The sequence below is a fragment of the Perognathus longimembris genome, chromosome 21 (genome assembly GCF_023159225.1).
Source record: "Perognathus longimembris pacificus isolate PPM17 chromosome 21, ASM2315922v1, whole genome shotgun sequence".
Lineage (NCBI taxonomy): Eukaryota > Metazoa > Chordata > Mammalia > Rodentia > Heteromyidae > Perognathus > Perognathus longimembris.
Window position 1 is genome coordinate 3,731,787 of NC_063181.1, and position 17,143 is coordinate 3,748,929.

Consider the following 17,143-nt stretch of genomic DNA (forward strand, 5'->3'; position numbering starts at 1 on the left):
GATCCATCTCCTATGACCAAGTAAATAATACTTCAGGTGGGGTAGCAAGGGGTAGCTTTAAGGACAAGACTGATGTTGGAAATGCAATAGGAAAAGGAGGTGGGGCAGGGGGAGAATGCAGTTGGGAATCTAATGTATATTACAAAATTAGCAAGAAGGTGTTTGACAACAGATTCTGCTGCCTGCCCCTGGGCAAGCATCCCAGGATGGAGAACACCACCTCCAGGAGTAACTGAAGCCTCTTGTTTTTTCAAATGTTTCTTCTCCCTCCCCCCACCATCTTTCTTTTTCTCACCGATATTTGCTCTGATTCCTCAATAACCAATAAATAAAGTTAAACAAACACCTATTGTGAAACTCATGTTACAAGTATGACCCTGCATCGCTGGTTGGGTCCAGGCCCATTCCATCCTTCCGCTGGGTGGGGTTGGGAACCAGCTGGGCAGGGCGGGGTGCTTTCACCACAGCTTCTGGGTGTGTGACACACAGTAGCCCTCCACCAATCACAGGAGGAGACACGCCCCCTCTTCCCTGCAGACCAGCCGGATTTCCCTCTCTGACCAAGGCCAAATGAAAATCCAGATGTCAGCCATTACCACAGATTGGGGTCCTGAACACAACAGTGCTCAGATCAAAATCCATGTGTGAGCTTGGCCAGGAGCATTTGTAGCCAGTCCCCATTACTGAGCATTTCCTCCCATTGCATAAACCACTGCATTGCTTCTCTGTGCCCTGCTGTGAGAAATTACCACAACCTTAGCCAACTGAAGCAATCAGGAGTTATTGCCTGCCAGGTTGAAGGGTTAGAAGCTTATCAGAGAGGCCAGGAATGATGTCTCAGGCCTCTCCTGGCTACTTAGGAAGCAGAGATTGGGACAAAAGGGGTTCAAGGCCAGCTCAGCTCCTCTTCCCTCTCCCTGCAAAAAGTGAATAAGATTCCATTTCAACAAATAAGCTTGGCTTATTAATATGTGTCAGTATTCCCAACTACAGAGAAGGCATTGATAGAGAGATCACATCTGAAGGCCAGTTTTAACTTAAAGATTTAGCTGAAAAGTAAGGAAAAAAAGAAAAGTAAATGTGGCACATGTGGTAGTAGCACTTGTCTAGCAAGTGTAAGGCACTGAGTTCAAATCCAAGTACCACCAAAACCAGAAGTTTGGCATGGATCTCAGGGGACCCCAATCAGCAGGACTGAGCCTTTCTGAAAGCTCTGTGGCTCACTTCCTTTATTCAGCAATAGTGGAATATGAATCCTGTCATTGTTTCTCAAGAACATGAATGGAGGGCTGGGGATATAGCCTAGTGGCAAGAGTGCCTGCCTCGGATACACGAGGCCCTAGGTTCGATTCCCCAGCACCACATATACAGAAAACGGCCAGAAGCGGCGCTGTGGCTCAAGTGGCAGAGTGCTAGCCTTGAGCGGGAAGTAAGCCAGGGACAGTGCTCAGGCCCTGAGTCCAAGCCCCAGGACTGGCCAAAAAAAAAAAAAAAAAGAACATGAATGGAACTGGAGACTATACCATTCAGTAAAATAAACTGATCACAAGGAAACAATACTACATGAGTTCACCCCCTAGGTTAGGTGCCTTTAATGAATTAGCTAGATACTTTAGCAAACTGACAACTCGTTACCCATGGTGCCTTGTAAAGTTTTCTAAACCCTGTTCTTTGAGAGAGCATAGACAGGACTTGAGAACATGTCAAGTGAAAGGAACTAGGTACGGAAAGGGGAATGTGGTTGTGTCCCCACTCACTGGTGGAAAGCTAGAAAAGTGTGCAGTAGTGGTCACTAGAGGCGAGGAAGAGTGCTAGCAGTCTGCAGGTGGTGGCTCACACCTGTAATCCATGCTACTCAGGAGGCTGACAACTGAGGATCCTGGTCTAAAGGCAGGAAAGTCCCAGAGACTCTTCTCTCCAATTAACCACCAGAAAACCGGAAGTGGTGCTGTGGCTCAAGTGGAAGAATGAGACCCTTGCTTAAGCTGAAGAGCTGAGGGACAGTGCCCAGGCCCAGAGTTCAAGCCCCATGACCGACAAACAAATAATAACAACCAAAAAACACAGTTATAGTGAGAAAAGTAGTTCTAACATTATAATTTACAAAAGAGTACTTGTAGTAAACAACAGTTCACTACACATCTCAAAAAACTGGAAGAGTAGGGCTGGAAATGAGGCCTAGTGGCAAGAATGCTTGCCTCCTATACATGAAGCCCTGGGTTCGATTCCCCAGCACCACATATATAGGAAAAGCCAGAAGTGACGCTGTGGCTCAAGCGGCAGAGTGCTAGCCTTGAGCAAAAAGAAGCCAGGGACAGTGCTCAGGCCCTGAGTCTGAGGCCCAGGACTGGCAAAAAACAAACAAACAAGCAAAAAAAAAAAAAACTGGAAGAGTGCCAGTTGCCCAGTAGCTCACACCTATAATCCTAGCTGTACAGGAGGCTGAGATCCAAGGATCGTGGTTCAAAGCCAGCCTCAGCAGAAAAGTCCGTGAGACTCCTATCGCTAATAAATTACCACAAAGCTGGAAGTGGAGCTGTGGCTTGAGTGGTAGAGTGCTAGCCTTAATTAAGCACAAAAGCTTAGGGATAGTGCTCAGGTCCTGAGTTCAAGCCCTAGAACCAGCACCAACCCCTCTCAAAAAAAAAAAAAATCCTGGAAAAAAAGTGGAACCTTCCCAAGACAGACCGTGATTACCTGACTTTATCATTCATTACACATTGTATGCACGCACTGCATTATAATACTTTCATTACACCATCTAATGGAAAAGAAAACATAAATAAGAAATTACAACAAGAAAAGTGGCGACTGGTCCTGACCCTTGGAGAAGTCCACAGTGCATAGAAAGAGGAAATGCGTGCCCACTGCTTGCCTGTAATTAGGCCAATTGCTCACCGAGTTTCAGGGCTCCAGAGCTCAGAAGCATTCCAACAGAGGCGGCTCTGCCCTTCTGCCAGTTAAGCCTCACTGCCCAGAGGAGGCGCAGCCCCCCCTCCCCCCAGGGAATAAAAGCCCAGGAGCCCCTGGAGGGTCACTGCCACTGCCTCTGGGCCCTCAACCATGAGGCTCCACCCCCTGCTTTCTGTTCTTCTCTTCTTTGTGACCTTAATACCAAAAGGTAAGTGGGTGACATGAGCTCAGAAGTGGCTTGTGAGGAGCCCTCCCTGGGTGCAGGATTCGTCTCTGAGCATCGAACTCGGGGGTCCCTGCGCACCCCGGTACACAGGTACCTCCCATCTCCTTTAGAACCCAGGAAGCCAAGAGTAAGAGGCGGGGTGGGGAGTCTGCCACATAAAAGGGGTGCAAGAACTCCATGAGTAGGAAAAAGGGGCCTATAGAAGCCTTCGCAGGAGGCTGGAGGCCCAGAATGCAAAGTAACACCCACTGCCAGCACCCCACTGCCCGGAAAAGAGCCACCGAGGAGCTGTTAACTTAGGTTAATGAATGGAAATACAGAGCGGATCCTAGGGGGACATGAGCAATATGTGCGGAAGACGTCAGGAAGAGAACAGGAAAGCAGGGCGCTGAGTTATAAAAGATAAATAGAGGCCAAGAGTGCTTGCCTCATATACACGAAGCCCTGGGTTCGAATCCTCAGCACCACACATATAGAAAAGGCCAGAAGAGGCTCTGTGGCTCAAGTGTCAGAGTGCTGGCCTTCATCAAAAAGAATCCAGGGACAGTGCTCAGGCCCTGAATCCAAGCCCCAGGACTGGCAAAAAAGAGAGAAGACAAATAGAAATTGTGAGCAGGGGAAACTTGAGCAAAGTATCAACAGTAGAATGCGATTTCAATGGGGAAATTACTTAGGAAGCATTTTAAGAATCTGACTTTTCCCATAGGCTCCTAATTTAAACACTTGGATGTCTGTTTCACCCGGGTCCTGGTAAGAACTGATAAAAATTCTTATATGCGAATGGCAGAGGACCATAGCTTTCAAAATGGCTTCTGTGATCATGGAACATCGATTTCCTCCTTTGTTCCTCTCTAAAGTGGCTTTCTATGCAGTCACTTGTTAGATCTTGCTCTAATCTATGCACACTTTGGGCTCTGCACTGACATGGTTGTCTTTTCCTCAATGAATGTAAGTCATGTCTCAACTTATTTCTCAGATTTAGTCAGAAGAGACAACTGTGGTATTGACATACTCTTGCAGCAGCATCTCGTGTACAATGATAATGGTAATTATTTAAACATAAGAAGGCACTCTAGTGGTCAAATGATTTTAGATCAGAACAGTCACAATCTCTTAAAGAATCTTGCTAAGGTCACATAGAGGTGGCAATGCAGCAAACGGAATCAACTCTTTCATCGGTGCCCAGGGTGTGCTCACCAACCCACGGGTGTGGATGCAGCCATACAAATGTTACCTGACTTCCATCACACCTTTGTCTTTTCAAAATCTCCTCATTAGGTATTGAGAAATCGGAAAATGAAATTGCAGAATTCCACTCCTATGGGTTGCCTGAAAATTCCAGAAAGAGACTGAAGTATTAAGGAACTAGAAATGGGAATGATTACAGGATCCTGGGAGGGATGATTTAAAGACGGATATTAAATTTCAGTTATACAAGTTGAATAGGTCTAGGCATCAACTAGACAATGGCCTTGTCTATAGCCTTTACACTTTTGTTAAGAGAATGGATATCATAGTAATTGTTCTTTTTTGCCAGTCCTGGGGCTTGAACTCAAGGCCTGGGCACTGTTCCTGAGCTTCTTTGGCTCAAGGCTGGCACTCTATCACTTGAACCACAGCGCCACTTCTGGCTTTTCCTGTTTTATGTGGTGCTGAGGAATCGAACTCAGGGCTTCACGCATGCTAGGCAAGCACTCTACCACTAAGCCACATTTCTCAGGCCCCGTGCACTCTTTTTGCTCAAAGCTAGTGATCTACCACTTTGAGCCACAGCTCCACTTCTGGTTTTCTGGAGAGTCTCACAGACTTTCCAACCTAGGCTGGCTTTGAACTGTGATCTCCAGATCTCAGCATCCCAAGTAACTAGAATTACAGGCGTGAGCCACCTGTCTGAGGTTTGTCTCTCTGACCCTGGCTCACTTCATTCAACATGATTTGTTCTATGTCCATCTATTTCTCTACAAATGACATGATCGTATGCTTTCTAAGAGATGAGTAAAATTCCTTTGTGTCTGGGTACCACGTGTTTGGGTTCTATTGATTTATCCTAGGGCATCTGGGCCATTTCCACACCTTGTCTGTTGTGAATAGTGCAGCAGTGAGCATGGGTGTGCTCGTGTCTTTACCATAGCTGACTTGTGATGTTCTGGGCAGATGCTCAGGAGTGGTAAGGGCATTATTTCTTAAATAGTCGTGACTTGGGGAGATGAGTGGAGTTGGACTCTGGATGACTGATAGGGATTCTACAGAGGAGATGAAGCTGAAGCTGGTATAAGTTCCGTGGAGAGGTAGAAGGACAGTGATTTCATTCAGAACAGTGCTTCTCAGCGGAGAGCTGCGGGGCATTTGTCACAGGTTGAGATTCACTAGATAAGAAGTTTAGCGCCACCATGCCTTACCTGCTACATTCCAAAACCGCCTCTAGTTCTGGCAACAACCAAGGGCACCTCAGGTGAGGGTGAGACCTCATCTCCGTAATGTTTCAGAAATTGACCTGTTTCTTCCAAGGTGCGTGGAATCCCTGGCCGTCCTGTCTCCACACAGGGCACTGCTTTTGTCTACGAGTATGGCCCTCTCCTGTGGGCAATATGTTTGAATCTTTCTTCAGGGGGAGGGAGGAGAGTATCATTGCTTTATGAATATTTCCAATGTGTAGATAGTGATTTAATCATGTCACATCTCCTCCTGTGCAGGAAATACTGGCCTTATTCCAGGGACAAAGAGATGCGCCATGTTGAAAGGAAGTTGCCTTGAAAAGGCATGCACAACCATAGAACATAAGATTGGTGTGTGCAGTAGCACCAAGGTGTGCTGTCGGAGGTGGTGGATCTATGGGCCCTACCCAACGCCAGTGCCCAAAGCAAAGCCTTCATAGACGGGAGCAAACCAGGGACTTTCCCAACTCCAGAACATGTGGACGGGTTGTGTAGACTTCAGTGAAGCCCAGCTTCCTTTCCTTTGGACTGGAAATAAAAATAGTGTCCTACTAGTCCCTGTGGCGTGTCTGGTTAATGCCCTTTCAAAACCATAAGATTAATCTGAGTCATACGATCACCCTATATCCTGAAGATAAACCTATAAAATACAAGTGCCTAAGAAAAAAGACAAAGACAAAACTTTGTGTAAAAATAATGAGTATGGAAGAACAGTAGATGGTATTGGATTACTTAACATCCTGGAAAAGCACCATGTTAGAGCTGGGAGGATAGCTCAGTGATAAGTCACTCGCCTAGCATGCACAAACCATGAATAAGGCAAAGAAATCGAGGCCATAATTCCCAAACCCACAATCCCAAATCACAGAATTGTACTCGATAAAATCCAAAGAGATAAAAATAAAATATTCCTGCAGGAGGCGCTTATTCTCACACAAGATGGAATTTATTTGGAAAACACAAACGCCTGGCAGAACACCTTAGAGGCCACTGCAGGATCCAATAGGCCAGAGTTCCTTTGCATCTATGTGTCTTTACAGGGCAGCAGCAACAGATCCACTGATGGCAGTGGCGTGGGCGGGCATAGCAATCATGAACAAATGAATAATACTCATCAGGACCAAAAGCCCAAAGCAGAATTTATCACTGTGTATCATCACAGCGGAGCACTGTATGAGACCAACTCTGTAACTGCCGTCATTTGAAATACCGTGAGGGATAACCTAAGTACACCGCTGCCATCACCTGGTGGCAGTCTGCAGTGAGGCCTAGGACAGTGGCCTAGGCCTGTATGCCCAGCTATTCGGGAAGTGGAGGTTGACAGGATCTGGTTCAGGGACAGCCTAAGTAAAAACAAAGTATTTGCGAGACTCCACCCCAACAAATAAACCAGGATTAGCGAGGTGGGGGGGGGGGGGAGAGGGGGGGATTGGCCATCTGTGGTCCCAGCTACCCAGATTTAGGTAGAAGGATCACCATTTGAGGCTAGCCCTACTAGGTACAGACATAAGACCCGAAAGGCTACCTCCCAGCCACGCCAAGGGACCACGCGGAGGAGAAGGTTCACACGGGGTTTATTCGTGGAGCCCTGTCTCCGCGGGAGAGGGAGCCACAGGGCGTTGGCCTTCTGCCCCCAATCCAGGTGATCTGGGTGGCGGCTTCCCTGGGGCTAGTGGGCAAGTAGGGGGGTGTGAATGGCGAGTGGGAGTGGCCCACTATAGCTCTAGGGCTGGGAGGTTGGGTGTGGGTGGACCTGGGGGCTCCTGGGAGGAGCTGAGGACCTAAGGCAGGGGAACAGCTAACAAGACCCACTCTGAAAAGTACCTAAAGGGAAAGCCCTGGGTGGGGCGAGGGGGTGGGCAGCGTGGCTCCCGGGCCGTGGAGGACTTCCCTTTGCAGGAGGAAGGGGAAGCAGCACAATGGGAAGCGTGCCACCGACCTGGGCTCGCCTCCCGGGAAGGGAGCGGGGTCCGCAGGCACGCACACGCGGGTCTCTGCTTCAGAGAAGGCTCTGGGCTTGCCCAGGTCACTGCCCAGGTCCACGCGGGGACAGAACCTCACCAGACCCGGCGTCCCGACTGGGACCCCGGTGCCCAGCCTGGCACGCGGGCCTGCGTGGCGGGAGGCCCGAGGAACCTAAGAATTCCGGCCCCCCAGAGACCTGGAGCTGGCTGCCTTCCCCCCTACCCCGCCTCCCGCCGCTGCCCCCAGCCTCTGCTCAGTCCGCAGGCCCGCCTTTGTCCTAAGCCAGCCCAGGGGAGGATCTGCAAATACATTCCAGGCAAAGGGAGCCCCGGTGCAAGCAGAAGCCACCCCACTTGTGGAAGATAAAACAGATTTAAAAAAAAATTTTATGATTTTTAAAAAAGAGACCCAGGGGCTGGGGATACGGCCTAGTGGTAGAGCGCTTGCCTCCTATACATGAAGCCCTGGGTTCAATTCCTCAGCACCACATATATAGAAAATGGCCAGACGTGGCGCTGTGGCTCAAGTGGCAGAGTGCTAGCCTTGAGCAAAAAGAAGCCAGGGACAGTGCCCAGGCCCTGAGTTCAAGGCCCAGGACTGGCAACAACAACAACAACAAAAAAAACCAAATAAACAACAACAACAAAAAGAGACCCCAAAAGCACTGTATGATCATAAAGTCATCCACTGAGCAAGGGGAAAACACAATGGTATGTATCTACAAGCCCAATTATAGAAAGCAAACATTGTTTGACCTCAAGAGAGAAAAAACTACAAGAAGAGTGGAAATGATCAAAGCAGGTTATATTCATGTATGAAGTTATATGGGAAACACATTAATGTGTCCCATCAGTAGGCATTAGTAATAATTATAATTAATAATAATCTCAAAGTGCCACGCAGGAAGAAAATGATATAGGAAAATAATAGCATGGTATACATAAAATTAAAGCAACAAATGAATTATGAGAGAGAAATATGATAGAGGATACATAAAGCAAAATAGTAATGATCATTTAAGTGGTGAAGTAGTACATTGCACTTATCATGCAGACTTAATGGTTTTCTGATTTTTAAATAAAGTATGTATTTAGAAATAGAAGGAAAAGATTAAGCATACAGTAGGCATATATTTACATATCTATGTCTATTCACATTATACTGATAAAGCTTTATTAGTGATTTAGTGGAAGTATGATTGATGAAAAGATAAAGGAAGTGGTAGAATTAATTGCTGAGTAACCAGGAGGTCCTGGTTCCATCCCCAGCAATACAGTAGACGTAAGGGAGGGAGGGAAGGAGGAAAGGAGGGAGGGAATGGAGAAAGGAGGGAGGGAGGTAAACAACAAATACTTGACTATAAATTATTTGACTATTTGCGGCAAACTAAACTCAATGAAACCCAAAATTCCTAGGTCAAAGTCATTATCTGATGGTCATTGACCTCCTGTCTCCTTCCGCTGTGACAATGTGTACCTAAGCCCTTGATCACTATCTTTCCTCTGTGTTCCTTGAAGCAAAGTCATTGGCTAGAGCATCTTCCCTCTTTGAAGCCAGGTGCAATCTGGGGAGAAGTTCTTCTCAACGCTCACCAGAGGTGCCCACCAGCCCAGCCCAGAGTGCAGTGCCTTCCTCCCACCCTTCTTCCTGTCTCCAACCACGGTCCCCAGGCTTCCGGGAACCCTGGCCGCCTCTCAGGCCTGGGAGCAAATGTTCACAGGTGTCAGAAGGTCCCCAGAGATTCTTCTCTTTGTGGTCCATGAAGGACGTCCCTGATTTTGTCTCAGAAACGTTACTGCTTTGCAATATAAACTACGCTTCCTAAGTTTTCCTATTCATAAAGCTAAGAGCTCACAGGTGCGTGATTAAACACTGGAAACCTCGGCGTTTATCATCAGAGCTGGGGGCAATTCCAGCTCAGTTCTGGTGGCAGGGAATGAAAGGATCTCCAACAGGTTTCACACAGCCGGCAGCCTTCAGATCATCCCTGGGTGGTTTCTAATTTCATCATCGCTTAATTATGTTGCTGCACATTTCCAAGATGAGAGATGCTGTCTCTAGTCCTTCTTCTCCCAGGGGGTGTGGGGGGGGGAGGTAAAGAAATAAATGCTTTGACTCTGTAACCAACGTTCACAGCTCAACAGTTCACAGTTTCAGCAGAACAAATCTCCCTGCCTGCACTTCAGCTGCTGACCTTGGTCCAAACCCTGCCGGCCTGTAGCAAATGTCCTGTGGGTGACTGAGGGTCACGTCTACAGCCTGCTGTCTTCTCACACACAGCCTCGCCGGGACACAGAAATGTTCTTGCTACTGAAGGGTTCAATAGTCATCCGGCGCCCGGTGGGGATTGCGCGGATCAGCTCCGGCTCCGGCTCCAGCTCTGGACAACGTCCTTTCGCCATGAGAGTCCTGCTCTCCTTCCTGGGGCTCCTGGCCTTCTTCTCCATGCTTCCTCCAGGTAAGACAGCGACCTCTCACTCCAGACGTACGAAAATGGAGGCGAGAGAGAGAGAGAGAGAGAGTGCAAGGTCTTCCAAGAGTCTGCAAATCCAGGAGCAAGGGCAGGCTTCCCAGCCGGAAGCAGGGCTTGTGGAAGGCCAGCGAGCTGATGCTAAAGACAGAGTCTAGAAGGCGGTTCTTCTTGTTAATTTAGCACAGGAACTTTAGCTTGAGGTTTCTGGGTGGACCGAAAGATGGCTGAGGATGCACACAGGGTACAGGACATTTGGGGAAACGAGAAGAGTGGAGGTTGGCAATGATAAGGTGGGGGGCGGGGGGAGGGGGGAAGAGGCAGTGAGCACCAACCCCACTGGGGATTGCAGAATCCGTGCCAAGCACACATTCGCGCCTCCGAAAGAACTTCTGCTGAGACTGCAGGGCAGCACAGGCAGATACTCATGGATAGGAGAAGAATACACTAAAGTTCGGTATAGGAGGCGATTGCTACTTCAAGCAATGACAGGTTAAAAAGCATGGCATCGGGACTCCAGTGTAGACCACAAAGCCAGAACAAACATGCATGAAATAATGGCCCATCCAACAGAAAAAAATACGCGTTCTTCTCAAATGCACATAGGTGTTCTCCACAAGTGATCTAAGTTAGTTCATGAAACAAACCACAAAACACAGCACATGTCAGAAGACAGAACTCACACCAAGGGGCTGGGGATATGGCCTAGTGGCAAGAGTGCTTGCCTCGTATACATAAGGCCCTGGATTTGATTCCTCAGCACCACATATACAGAAAATGGCCAGAAGTGGTGCTGTGGCTCAAGTGGCAGAGTGCTAGCCTTGAGCAAAAAAGAAGCCAGGGACAGTGCTCAGGCCCTGAGTTCACAGCCTAGGACTGGCAAAAAAAAAAAAAAAAAAAAGAACTCATACCAAGCATCTTCCCAATCACAGAGGCATGAAGTTGTAAGGCATTCGCAGGGAGACTTTCAGGAAATGGACAAATTCGTGCAAAGTAAGCACCATGCTCTCAAGCAGCTAGTAGGCCAAAGAGAAGTTGAAATAGAAATTATAAAAGATCTTCAGGGATTCCAGCTACTCAGGAGGCTGAGATTCAAAGGATCATATTTTCATGCCATTGCCATTTCTGAAATCGAACTTCTTTCCTGCATCCTGAGTCTCCAACTTCCAACCAAATCTTTAATTTCAGCAGAAATATGCAGTGGCAGTGTTCATTAAAAACTACCCTTCAGCCTGGTGTCAGTGGCTTCAGCCTGGCATCCTAGCTAGTCAGGAGGCTGGGATCTGAGGATACCAGTTCAAAGCCAGCCCAGGCAGGAAAGTCCCCACCAGACCCTGTAGTTAACCATCAGAAAACTGGAAGTGGTGTGGTAGCTTAAAGTGGTAGAGCGTTAAGCCTTGAGCAAAAGAGCTCAAGACAGTGCTCAGGCTGAGTCCAATCACCACAGCCAAGGACAAAAATAACAACAAAAAGACTGTCCCTTCTCAGTATTGCCCCATCCCTCGTTTCTCTTTAAGGAAGAAACCATCACCTATCTTTCCTCAATATCTGCACTTCCTTACATGGGTTTTTGTTACTTTTTTTACCCCCAGTCTGGGGCCTTGAGCTCAGGGCCTGAGCACTGTCCCTGAGCTTCTTTTGCTCAAGGCTAGCACTCTGCCACTTGAGCCACAGCCCCACTTCTGATTTCTTTTCTATTTATATGGTGCTGAGGAATCGAACCCAGGGCTTCATGCATGCTAGGCGAGCACTCTACCACTAAGCCACGTTCCCAGCCCTGAGTTATTTTTTTTTTCCAGGAAAATTCTTTGCTACTGTATTTTCTTGCTGAAGCATCACAGAGATGAAAAATGACAAGCAACATAGCCTAATACAACTTGTCTTCTCTTTTCAAAGCCAGAAGCTTCCTTTTCAAAGCTGGCTGTTCCACAAGATATTACAGCTGCAGGATGAAGTGCAACGCCGATGAATATTCAGTGAGATATTGTGATGACTGGAGCATCTGCTGTAAGACCAAGAAATCGGAAATTAAGAAAAAAAAGAAATGGTGAAAAGACCAACTATGTTCTCTTCGATTCCAAGAAAATAAACAAAAAGTGTGTAAAATGTTATTATCTAGCCAATAATAATTAATAGGCTGGATAAAAGAAATGTCACAGTAACTACATGTCTAGCTGGTCAGGTTAAACACCAACTTTATAAAGCCTCCATTTCCTTCCTCAATTTCTGTGTAGAAGCACACTGTTTCCTGACCTCTCCTACTATCTTCCAGTCAGTCAGCAAAACAAAATCAAAATCCTCGCTGGGGAAGGCTAGGTTGTCCTAGAGACCCGAATCATGTTGGAAATTATCTCTTGACTCATGCAGTATTCAGTGCGAAAAGATGTCACTTTGGTTGATAGGTGGACATTGCTCTTTGCTTTGTGAACACACCAATGGCATACGGACTGTTTAAAACCCAAAGCTAGCAAGGAGAAACGACGACACGGCCAGGGGCAGAAGCGGGCTGGGCTGGAAAGAGGAGCTGGGCCGAATTTGCTTTGGAATCCTACTCCCGTGGTTGCAACTGGAAATGATAAATGAAAAGAAGATTATCTACTACTAGACAATGAAATATGTGAGTTTATCATATTATTCTTTCACGTCTGCGCATCCTGTTAAGTCTTTTTTTTCTGTGTGAATCTCTTTTTTTTATTTTAAAAATAGTGATGGTTCACATTTATAGGGTACACAATGTCGAGCTACATGGTATACGAGGTGCAATCAATGGTCAGGTAACATGAGCTAACCCAGCCACGGGCTCGGCTCCTGTGCTTCTTCACCGAACCCCTTCAGAGCCGGGCCGGGCAGAGGCCCATCTAACTCTGCAGCCTCCTGGAAGTACTTTCAGATCCCGTGACTCCACCCCGGCAATTTAATAAAGAGGACCCAGTCTTCTTGAAGCCGGGACAGAACCGGCTCCCTTGATTCTCAGCACCTCCCCTCTACTGCCTGCCACGGTCTCCTAGCTTGTTGCCAGAGGAACCGAGGCAGGCTTTGGCTTCCCAGAGTCCTCCAGGGCATCTCTGGGCTGCCATCTCCCCAAGGAACCCCACCCAGAAGGCGCAGAGTGCCCGGCCCGAGCGGCGGCCTCCGTCCCCTCGTTAGTAACGCCGGTCCTGCAGGTGGCACTCACCCATGCACTCAGTAATCATTCACTCACGTCACTACGGGCTCACAGACCATTGTACGCCAATCCCGTGACTCGGGACGGAGGTGGACACGGCACAAGCACGTGGACAGCCACTTTTCCTGAGGGTCACTTATCTTCCAGGACTTGCTTCTATGCACAGCCAAATCCTGTGGCCATTTCCTAACACCGTCTCCTAGGTGAAAACAGAGACACTTCCAGAGTTGCTCATTCTGAAGAGGGGCGTGTCTCCAAAACTTGTGAGCTTAACTCAAAGGCCCTGAGCTCCAGTGAGATTCCCCATCCACCTGCACACTCACAAGAGCATTTCATGCTGCAGAGACCTAGTGACACTTGTCTGGTTTCCTCTTCTTGGGGACATTCTGTGCTTCCTCTTTGTTTTTGTCCAGGCTAGAAATTCATTGTGGTTAAGGTCTTTACCATATTCAGATTTATACCTCAGCAGTCTCTGACTCACGGAATTTGTAGAAACCAGCCTGAGGATGAATAAATGAATAATGAAATAAACAATTAAATAGTGAGTGACTGTCTGTAGGCATTGATTGAATTATACTAACTGAACTATTCAGACAAACTTTTGAAGTACTGTCTTAGCCCAGAGTGTGGTCCAAGAAAATTTATATCTTCAAATTGATAGAAATGAGGAAATTCAGTGTCCACTGATTCTACTGATTCCATTTGTGTTTTTAAATTGTTCTTATGAAGGACTTGTACAAAGGAGTTACAGTTCCATAAGTCAGATAATGAAGGTAATGTTTCCTGAACCATGTCACCCCTTGCTTGTCTCTGCCTGTAAGTTGCATGAGCTCCGTTCCTTGAGGTCCTTGAACATTTTAGATATTAAGCCCTTGTCTGATGTCATGCTGGTGATGATGTCACAAAAAAGAACTTGAGGACACATTGAGGCAAAGACCAAGAGAGTGTCAGTGAAGTAAAGAGAAAGCTGAGATCTGAGGAGAGCTGGGTCTGCACAGGGGAAAGGAGCAGAAAGAAGAGAGACGTCTTAGCTGACGGCATTTACCCTGGCAAGGCCCCAGGCAACTGTGGCCAGAACTGATGGTGCTCACTGGTGGCATCGCCAAAGGGCTGTTACCAGACCTTGTGACTGGAGCTGCTTCAGGAACGGGGTCTGGGGGGTGGGGGTGGGGGAGGCCTCGAGGACTGAGCTCATGACTTTGTCACAGTAAAGAATTTGAGGAGACATCAAGGTGGAGACCAAGGGAAAGACAGAGCAACGGGACTCTACCTACACAGGGGTGTGGGTACAGCTGATAGCAGGTGTAGTGTGCAACCCAGCGTAATGGGGACTTGCGGGGAAAAGTGGGCGAGGGTTTGGCTCAGATTCATCTTGGAGAAGTGTTCCCCTTTATTCTAACCCGGGGTACATTTCATTGTTTTTACTGTTGCTTTTTCACATTTAAATAATCAAATGGGCCCAGAGACTTCAAAGTCTTCAAACTTTGACCACCGATGTCTGGATTTTTCCTTTAAACAAAAAATATATTATGTCACATGCTCCCTTCAAAAAGAGTCATCCATCCTGTGTGTGTGGGGGGGGGGGTGTTACAAACACTTTTTGTGCCCAAAGGAGCCACTTTCCCAGAATAAGTATATATCATATTTTTAAGACATTCTTGCTCCATCCCAGAACATGCTAATGGGTTAGATATGCAGGCTAGGTCACAGGGAAAGAACTATTCTTCCTCCTACCCCGCCCTTACTAAATGTTGCAACTGATAAGAGCATGTAAGACTTAAAACAAAAAGAGAGTTTATGTGGTTTTTAATCAAGCTAGTTATTCACACAGCATTTACATAACGACTGTGCACTTAGTAGTCTACATTTTCAGGCTCCACCAGGGGAGGTAAAAAGCCTTTTCTTACACAGCACACATCTACATCATCGCAGAGAATATGAAACAATTCATCTGACAGGCATGTTGTCTTGCAAACTCCCTTTTGCCGCCAGCATGAACTGTACATGACTCTTACTTCGTCATTTATGCCGCTTCTAACTGCCAACAGAAACAAAGGCAAATTCACAGTCAGTGTCCGGGCGGATCCCATGGTCAAGGTTAGGTTAGACTCTGGGCTACACATTAACGACCCATTCAGGATACCCAAAGACATAGTACATCTAGAGTCCTCCTTTCTAATTGCTTCTCTCCGGAAGGGGTGCTCCGTGATGCGCTACGGGCTCACGGCCCACACTTGCACGAATCACAAGTCAATCCTACGCAGGTACCGGGGAGCGGTGGGAGATGGGCCTGCACCCCGTTGTGACAGGCCAGGCTGCCTGTGAGCCTGGGCGTGGGGAAGGACGGCTGGCTGCGCTATCATTCCCCAAGCTCCCGCTTCCAACTGTGTTTGCAGGATGTTTTGCTACTGGCCTCCCTGCTGTGCCTGGCTGGGGAGGGGCCTCCCGCAGAACCCCACAAGCAAAGCCACGTGGAGAGCCCTCGTGCTAGTCAGGGAACTCAGCGCTTGGTTTTGTCAAGTTACTTGCTTCTGTCCAGAGAACAGAAATGCTATCAAGGATGCCTCATCCGATTCCGTGTGCCGGACAGACGTTAGTTCAAAGCTTTGTGTATTCTGCTCAGGACATTTTTCCCTAGGAAAGACTCCGCAGTTAGCTAACCTGAGGAGGGAAAGTCCTAAGAGTCCTCAAGGAAGAGCCTCCCCACCTCAGCCCTACCTGTCTGTAAAAGGTCTTTTTTGTTGTTGTTGTTGTTGCAGTCCTGGGGCTTGAACTCAGGGCCTGGGTGCTGTCCCTGAGCCTCTGAGCTCAAGAGTAGTGTTCTACCACTTGGGCCACAGCTCCGCTTCCTGCTTTTTCTGAGCAGTTCATTGGAGATAAGAGTCTCCCAGACTTTCCTGCCTGGGCTGGCTTCGAACTGCGATCCTCAGGTCCCAGCCTCCTGAGTAGCTTGGATTAGAGGCGTGAGGCCCCGGCACCCAGCTAAAAGGTCTTTTCTTTGTTGTTGTCTGCTTTGCCCCCCCCCCACCCCTTTGCCAATATCGACCTGAGCTTCCCCACAAGCTTAATAGACTCCAGATCAAAATCCAGAGCCAGCTTCCTGTCCGTAGAGAGCCATCTCCCGTTGATGCGTCCTTGGCAAATTGTCTGCCCTGAAGAAGCCCAGAGCCCCACTCTCCCCCAGGGTCCCCGTCTGTGCTGCGTTTGTCTCACCCTCGTAGAACGCTCACACTCTCGTCCCCTTCCCTGTCCCAAACTCCACAGGGAAGGGATCTGCTTTACCTGCCGGAACACAGGAGAGCAAGACAAGGGCCACAAGGACCCGCAGTAGGCTCCTCATGGCCAGGCAGTGGCACAAAGGCAGCTGAGCGGAGGAGGGGAGGCCCCCCGCTATATGTAGCTTTCCCAGGAGGGGGAGCCGCATGGCTAACGGACCTTTGCAAACAATCACACCCATACTCTTCTGTCTCTCTTCCGCAGTTGTCACAACTGGGTTAGAAATTTGAGGAGGAGTAAGATAAGGAAATGGCCGCAGAACCCTGTTCTCGTAGGCAGTCTGGCAGAAGTTAAGAGAGCCTGTCTAAGGGCGTTGGGTGCTTTGGAGAAGGCCATTAAATCTTGAAAGCAAGCACTAAACTCTTTGTTCCAGGGAACAGCCAGGAACCCCAGGCAATTTCTCTTTACAGAATGTCCTCAAGCCTCAAGTGCCATCAAATCTTATCCAAGGCAATAAAAACCACCCACCTGGTTACCCAGCCTCTCAGGCGTGGGGTGTCTTGCTCACTTGGAACAGCCAGGTCTCCCTTCTCCCCACTGAGCCTGCTCAAGCACAGACAGTGGTTTTTCTATTGTTCTTGTGCCCCCCGTGTTCGGCTAGAAGCTCAATCCTTGCTGCTTCAGTTGCGGGGGGGGGGGGGGTTTGAATTTGACTCCATTTTACTGAGTTTGCTTGTACAACTGATTACTGG

At 48.0% G+C, this 17,143-nt stretch overlaps 3 protein-coding genes across 3 annotated transcripts; 2 read left to right on the forward strand and 1 right to left on the reverse strand.

Annotated features, from left to right (window-relative positions):
- Positions 1-3,063: 3,063 nt before the first annotated feature.
- Defb130b (defensin beta 130B) lies at positions 3,064-6,014 on the forward strand. Its single transcript, XM_048330971.1, has 2 exons — positions 3,064-3,121; positions 5,833-6,014. Exons 1-2 carry the CDS (start codon positions 3,064-3,066, stop codon positions 6,012-6,014), a joined length of 240 nt encoding a protein of 79 aa, XP_048186928.1.
- A 3,925-nt stretch (positions 6,015-9,939) lies between these two features.
- On the forward strand, positions 9,940-12,060 carry LOC125339679 (beta-defensin 43-like). The gene is made up of 2 exons (XM_048330929.1): positions 9,940-9,997; positions 11,906-12,060. Exons 1-2 carry the CDS (start codon positions 9,940-9,942, stop codon positions 12,058-12,060), a joined length of 213 nt encoding a protein of 70 aa, XP_048186886.1.
- A 2,968-nt stretch (positions 12,061-15,028) lies between these two features.
- Positions 15,029-16,515, reverse strand: Defb135 (defensin beta 135). The gene is made up of 2 exons (XM_048330972.1): positions 16,458-16,515; positions 15,029-15,213 (listed from the first exon to the last, which is right to left on the reverse strand). The coding sequence occupies exons 1-2, from the start codon at positions 16,513-16,515 to the stop codon at positions 15,029-15,031; spliced, it is 243 nt and encodes an 80-aa protein (XP_048186929.1).
- Positions 16,516-17,143: the final 628 nt, after the last annotated feature.